Source organism: Castanea sativa, chromosome 3 (assembly GCF_040712315.1).
Source record: "Castanea sativa cultivar Marrone di Chiusa Pesio chromosome 3, ASM4071231v1".
NCBI lineage: Eukaryota > Viridiplantae > Streptophyta > Magnoliopsida > Fagales > Fagaceae > Castanea > Castanea sativa.
Genome location: NC_134015.1, coordinates 46,195,782 through 46,203,879, shown reverse-complemented (window position 1 = coordinate 46,203,879; position 8,098 = coordinate 46,195,782). Strand labels below are relative to the sequence as shown.

At 33.0% G+C, this 8,098-nt stretch overlaps 1 protein-coding gene across 1 annotated transcript; it reads right to left on the bottom strand.

The window, feature by feature from the left end:
- Window positions 1-6,413: 6,413 nt before the first annotated feature.
- Window positions 6,414-7,093, bottom strand: LOC142627978 (large ribosomal subunit protein uL15x). The gene has a single exon (XM_075801892.1). The coding sequence runs from the start codon at window positions 6,978-6,980 to the stop codon at window positions 6,540-6,542; it is 441 nt and encodes a 146-aa protein (XP_075658007.1). The 5' UTR covers window positions 6,981-7,093; the 3' UTR covers window positions 6,414-6,539.
- Between the last annotated feature and the right edge of the window lie 1,005 nt (window positions 7,094-8,098).

The window sequence follows — 8,098 nt, the reverse complement described above, 5'->3', positions numbered from 1 at the left end:
TTCACATGGTTCTACAAGTTTTTCTCTACCACTCATAGTTTGTCATGTGGACAGTTATGGCAAAGGTTGTGGTTTATTATATGGTTTTAGAATTTTTAATCACCCAATAACCAAAATAGTATCATCAAAAACTTAAGTGATGTCTAGCTAGCTAAGGCAACAGTCAACATTGCACAACACACTACACTCAAATCCTACTGGCTATTGCCATGGAGACAATGAGATAAACAAAATACAAGGGAAAAGAAGAGAGAGAGAGAGAGAGAGAGAGAGAGAGAGAGAGAGAGAGAGAGAGAGAGAGAGAGAGAGAGAGAGAGATCAACAAAATGCAAGAGCATAAGAAATAGATTACATCCTCCTAATCCAGGCAAATTACACCATACAACTAAAGAAAGGTCAACACTAAGAAGATTGTTACATACAACATTGGAAAAACTAGTTTTGCATCTCATACAAAACCTGCAATGGAAGTAACACAAGGATCTACTTCAATCGTGAGAGATAACATATAACATTGAATTCTAGAACAAAGAACAGAAAGCGTACCTTAATGCAATGAAATTCAAAAACATGACTTGAGAAGTTCTTAAATCTTTGCCCTAATTCCACATGGTGCCCAAGATAAATAGTCTCTCAATCAATTCTTAAGTACGTTGAATTTTCTTTGGAAAAATGTATTCAAAAGATCTTGCAGAGAAAAACTATTTTTCTCTTCTTTTAATCATACGTACATTTTTAACTGCCTGGAAAGTTACTTTATTTAGTAACTCTTATTAAATATAAACTGATTATCTAATTGGGTTAACCTTTTGAGCCAACCTAATTGGGTTTTAGTATACGAATCGAGATGGAACCAAAGAGACAAATAAAACTCTAACTCCAATGAGCCTAGGGCTTATCTGTTAATTCTTGACAAGTCCAAAGTTACCATTAATTGTATAACAAGTACTACTATAGAAATATAATTGCACGCTAAGCCTTATTAGTAAATTATATCCCAAGACTCTAATATGATATCAATTGACCCCTCCATGAAATATCCATAGTGTACAAAGTCATAATGAACTATCACTTTGTAAACAGCTATTTTATTCCTTGAGGCCCCGATTTAGTCTTTTAGTTAAATCTAATTTCATTAAATATAAACTTTAGTAACTCCTTACTAGTTACTAAAGTGGTAGGCACTGAATAACCAGTTCCTATTAAACTTATCTCAAGGGAATAATTCGTATCTTTATAAAAAGATATTATGGATTTTATCTTAAAAATATGTGTTCCCTCAACATTACGTGCAGTTACCCAATATACTGAGATTTTAAAATTATATCTCACTCCTAATATATCAAAGTAACCTACACTTCATGATCGGGTTCACTATCCTCTTAGGATTAAGAATCTATGAAATTAGAAGTCATGAGATTTATTATTCAAGTGATAATTGTTAATTGAATAATTAATTTCACAGCGGTCCAATTCAACACATCAACTAGAAGTCTCCACTTCCACGATCAAGACAAACCATCTTAGTTGATGTGTTATAGTCTTCGCAGATGAAATGTCCAATTTCATCACCGACTACGAACTACATTTTGAATTTACAAGGAATTTGTGATTTATATCTTTTGTAACTAAATCACATACAATGCATCTCATGGACTATGATAATGTCCAATTAGTTCATTTACAAATAGTCTTATATAATTAAACAATTTAATTATTTATAACATACCAATAAATTGGATTTTAGGGCATAAACCCTAACATACAGCACATGATCAAACCTAACTAGCACTATATCTTCAACAAGATCTACACCAAATAATTTAATTTCGCAAGGTTAGGATTAGGGTTGGACTCAGATCAAGAGGGACAGAATTTTGAGGAAAAAGGCAAGGAAACAAAATGGTGCCTAGCTTGGCAGAGTTTAAGAAGCAGAGGTACAAGAGTTTGTGAATAATATATATATAAAAAATAAAAAAAAAGTAGTGCTTAAATAGAGTAGTAAAAAAAAGAGCTCAACGTAAATGGAAGTGAAAAACAAACTACATTAAGTAGAAAAGTTAACTTTTTTGTTAAATTTGACTAAAATTTTGCTTAAGAGCTAGCACTGTAAACAAGCTAAGCTCAAACACGCACTACTTGATAAGCTTGAGTTTGAGCTTGTGAGAATACCAAAAAACTTGAGCTTGGCTTGACTTGGCTTAATTAATTAGCCAAGCCAAACTCAAGCTTAATATCAAGCTTAAACTTACGCTCCGTTTGTTTCAATGAAAAACTTTGTGTAAAGATAGTTTTCCTTGTTTTCCAGTGTTTGGTAGCATAAAAAAAGATGAGTTAAAGGAAAACTATCTTTGATCAACATAAAAAATATGGCTTATTTTTGAAGATTGTTTTCCATTAAATTTTTTTGGAAAACAACTTTATCTCAAAGCAAGCTAAATAAGGGAAGTTATGAGGTTGTTTTTCAACTCATTTAAAGTTGCTACCAAACATTAGAAAATGAGATAGTTTTATAGAAAATGTTTTTTAGAAAATAACTCATTTTCTAGAAAACATCATTGCTGAAACAAACAGATCCAAAAAATTTGCATTATCAAATGCTTATATCACCAAAAATCAAGTAAAAAATCAAGTAAACAAAAAATAAAATAAAAAGTAATATACTCATTTTATCACGCTTCTAATTCCACCCGTGATTAGAAATTGTTCAAATTACAAATTTACATAATTAAATCTATCCATTCATCATTCATTGTCTATAGCTTGAGTAATTGTTCAAAATACAATTTTTACATCCACATTTGTCATCTATGCAACTATAATCTTCATAAATCTAAATAAATTAACATTTCAAAACATATATGAATAAACAAATTATAAATTAACATTCCAAAACATATGTGTAATGTCATAATAATGAGTTTATTTAGTAAACATATATCAAGCTATAAACGAGTCTAAGCTTGACATGTTTTGTATCAACCGCTATTATTTACAAACTTGTTCATGAACAATTTTTTATTTTTTTTGGCTTGGGTTTGACTTAGTTTATCAAATTAGCCTAAAACTAAAACTCAAGTTTGGCTTATTTATAAACGAACGAACATGAACGAACGTTTCATTGAGCCGAGCCTAAGTTATTCATAAATGGCTTGGTTCGTTTACAACCCTAGCTCAGGCCAACGTAAACGATCTAAATACCATGTTCAGGATAGCATCCCATCACGTGTTTGGTTCTATAATTTGACTAAAATTATGCTTAGCTAACTTAAGGTTGTTTGGTTCTTTTAGGCAAGTTATGTTATCCTGCATTACTTTTTCCCCACTTTTCTGATTGGACACCTCCACCGAAGCAACACTAAATTACCAATGCTCTATCGCCTATTCCAACATCACAAACACAATAACTCCACGAGTCCATGATCAAAAAGTGCAGAACGATACCGATCCAAATCTAAAAATACAGAATGATATCAATCCAATCATGCCTCATCCCCGTGACATGATTTCTTAATATCACCAAAAACGCAAGAATAATTGTGGAAGAAGCCACAAGTAATTTTTCCAAATTTAAACAGTTGGAAGAATTACTTGTATACAGTCACATGGTCACTGTTTACCAAATGCTAGTCATAAAACATCTTATGCAGTGTTGGTAAAAAGGAGGGGGCACTAGTGCACAAATACAAGTCCAAATCTTTTATCTGACTTTTTCTACTCCACTATATACTTTATTAAGAAAAGTATGCTATATGTTCATCTATTTTATTAAATACTAAATTTATGTCTTCTATTATTTCAATTTTCTAAAATAAATAAATAACCCATCATATTTAGGTATTTGAAATAATAAAAGGCATAAATTTAGCAATTAATAAAATAGATAAATATATGACATGTTTTTATTTACTGAGTATATAGTGGAACAAGAAGAGTGAAATAGAAAATTTAGACTCAACAAATACCTCTTGAAGCCTAAGTGCAAGCACACGCTCTAATTGAAGTGAATCACACAATTTTTAAAAATTATTTAAAAATTATTATTGATGAGAACTACAACAATCAAATTATTATATAAACTGAAATAAAATTTTTTATATAATTCATATAACATTTAGATAAGCCCTACTTTTACAATTTTAACACAAAAATTGCAAGTCAAGTCATTTTATTTTTTCAGATCAACTAGATATGAATAATATCCTTTCTTAAATCTCCAATATCTATAATGCCCTATGACTAATTAGTAATATTAGTTAATAATTTAATCAATTAATAACTATAAGTTCATAAGAATTAGTCTGATATGTTCAACATCAACCACTAAAATAACTAAACAATTAGCACAAATTTATTATATCATACTTTTTTTTCATGATTGAGATAAGCATACGATAACATAGCAATATGGTAATTGATTCATAGCAAATATCCAAAAGGGGAAGAATAGAATAAGGAGAAGCTGAGTGGGTTACAGTTTCAAGGAGAAAAAATCAAGAAAAAATAAAATTAAAAATAGAGAAGAACTCAAAGGTTGTGGGTTTAAAGACAAGTTACACTCAATTTTTTTTTTTTTAATAAGTTGCACTAAAAATATGTCAAATAAACGGTTTATAACAACAATGTCAAAATCCTATAGTTTTAATTCAGTTTTGGTTTTTTCTTTTTCTTTTTTTTTTTAAAAAAAGCCAAAAAGCATACTATGTGCTTTTTTTGAAAAAGCGCCCCTAAATCGTGCTTTAAATGAGCCTAGCTTTTGAGGTAAAAAGTGTTCAAGCCTTGGGGCTTCGCCCTTTGAACTTAAGCATACCAACAATGATCTTAAGTGAAGCACAAATTTCAAAATGAAAATGCCGAGAATGGCAAAAAAATCACTAGTTGAAAAAGGAAGCCCGTGGTTGATAGGCCTTGATACTGTGTAGGCAGACAATTTTTCAGGGTAGGTTGACCTAATGGAAGCAAGTGGAAAAGGAGAAGTCAGAGGAATCAATGAAACTTGCAGACTAATCACTAAATAGATACAAATAGGTGCAAATTCTGGCTGATGGGTACAACTAAAGGCCACAAGAAAGCAGAGAATTCCTATTAAAGCAAAACTTAAAAAATGGCCAAAAGAAAGCAGAGAGCAAAGAGTAATCCAAGGAAAAAATATAAAGAGCACAAAACAAAAGGTTGCGAAATGAATGAGTATATAACTATGGCAACAATGAACTTCATATCTTTTAGTTCTATCCCACAAGCAAAGCAATACAAAAAATTACAACCTTCAATAGCATGACAATGTATCAGAACTCACGTCACTACATGGAACTTACACTAATTGATGCAGGATATTGATCCCATCACATAACAGTATCACACCCTAATCCAAAAGAATTGTCAGCAAGTCAACATAATATGCCTTCTCCCATTGGAAAGTCACACAAATATCTAATTGGTTTTGAACCTGCAACCTCACCTCCCACTCACATTCTTGAGAAAAGGAGGTAGCATTTAAGAAAGGGCTCATTGACAAAATGTAGGGAAGGTCTTTAAGAATGGCATGCTAATAAAATAAGAGCCAGAATACACAAATTGCACGTAAGTAACAGATTCAGAGTAAAAACAAGACAAAATAGATTGAAATGAGAATTTAAGACAGAAATAAAGAGTCAAATAGGAACAATTCCCCGAGTTATACAGAAGAAAAAATTGACTGGCTAAAAGAGCTTTCTATGGCTAAATGAAATTTCATAAATCCTTCATTGTAACAAAAAATGCAGCACAACACATCTAGAACCACACACATTACACATAACAATCCTTACAACTTTTTAAGTGCCCAATCCCAATTAAACAAACTCTATACTAATATATTTCTCCACAGATATGAAACACCATGACCCTTGTACCCTAAAGCATATACTCTCACCAGAAAATAAAATCCCCACTCACCAAAGTGTTATCATCATTGCATCAATCAACCCAAATCAGATGTGAACATTAAGAGCCCAACAAAATCCGCCAGTAAAATATCACAAACCATCTTAATATATCTACTCAGTCTACAATATCACAAACAAGATATAACCTAAAAACCCCACAACATCTGATCCATTTCTAGCATCAAAATAAAAATGCTCAATCAATATTCTAACTCAAAACAGTTAATATGGGTCCGTTTTGGGATTTTAAAAAAGCCTTTTTAGAAACCAAAACTCTGTTTTACAACCACAACTCCTCATAGCTTCTTCTACAAAAGCTCATTTTAAACTCAAAAACACAGTTTTCAACAGCTTATACAAACACACTCTATAAAGGGAAATGAAATCTCATATCATAACATCCCGAAGCCAATCATCCAGAATAACATTAAAATATCATATATCATGCATAATAAACCGATTGAATCTACCATTCCAAAAACAAACATATAAAAATAATCCCACGATTCAAAACTTTCATTAAACAGATAACAATAATAATACCAAACACGTCTCAAAAGGGTTCGCGAATAAACCAAAATTTTCATATAAGAACCTAAAAAAAAGTACCGAAACCTAAGCAGTGAGTACCACAGCACCACCAGCCTCCTTGATCTTCTTCTCTGCGATCTTCGAGATGAGCTTGGCTTTAACAACGACAGGCTTGTTCTCGGGAAGAACACCCTTGCCCAAAACCTTGAAGTACCCGAACTGAGTGACATCGATCACAGGAGCGCTGTCGTTGGAGGCCTTGTCCTTGACATCGTTGGGGAGGAGAGACCAGAGCTTGTCGACATTAACGATTGGGCAGTAGAACTTGTTGCGAAGCTTGTGGAAATAGCGCATACCGACTTTGCCGAAGAACCCAGGATGGTACTTGTCGAACAAGATCCGGTGGTGGTGCATGCCTCCGGCGTTTCCGCGACCTCCAGGATGCTTCCTGTGCTTGCCGATACGGCCGTGTCCGGCGCTCACGTGTCCGCGCTTCTTCCTGTTCTTCTTGAAACGTGTCGCCATTGTTGGGATCTCTCGCTCTCGGTCTCTCTGTGTGTTGGGGTCTTCGGCGCGCCTCAGAGAGGAGTGAGAGAGAGAAGGGGGCTAGGGTTTGGGGATTTTATGTGGGAAATGAGGGGATGGGTTTTTTGGGGTGACAGATTTACCCTTAGGGTTTGGGGGTGAGTGGGGGTAGTGGTGGAATTTTGAATGGGTTGAAAATGGAGAGAGTGTTGGATTGGGCCTGAGAATGGCCACATTGGATTTTTTGGTTGGTCCAATTAATATTCGGCTCTGAGTTTCCTAGACCCAAGAAAAAGCCCAGATCAAATGAAGGAAGGAAAGTAGGCTAGTTTTTGGCTCATCTATATATATACTATAAAACCTAGCGTTTCAGAATTTAGATTTTACCTCTTAGAGAGTTAAATCCAAATATTCATAAGTAAAATTCAAATTCTAAAACGTTAGAATGTAAAATCCAAACATTCCTAAACTGTAAGGGGTAAAAACCAAATGTTGAAATTTCAAGTTATAAAATCCAAATACCCTCAAACTTTAAAGGTATTATTTGCAATTTACCCTAATATATTTACAAAACGTTGAAGTTTAAATTATCTATATATACTATGAAACTGAAACTTTTAACTTTTTGTTAATCTTCTTATATTGTGCCACCTAAGATTTAATTTTCTTTTTAAAAAAACAGCTTGACTATTTTACAAAATCTCCACCTTTCAACCAAAGCTTCAATGTATGCACAACGATTTGCCTCTCTCTCTCTCTCTCTCTCTCTCTCTCTCAAAACCATCAAACTTCTAATCCACTTCTTCCTGTGGCAATTTCTCCATCTACTCCTCCTTCTCCTCACCTCTCTGGTTGGCCTCCGCTCACGAAGTTGAGTGTTTTTTAGTGAACTTGTGGCTGTATGCAGTGACGAAACTATAGTTGGACTGCCCCCCCTAAATTTTTTTCAATTTTTTTAGTGTGTATATATATATATATGTGTGTGTGTGTGTATTAATTTTAGAAATTTGTTTTAATAAATTTGTACTTTGCTCTCTCAACAATTTTATGGATCTTTTTAAAGGCTATAAAAAAATTTATTGATCTAAAATTTGAAATAAATTTAACAAGCTTAACAA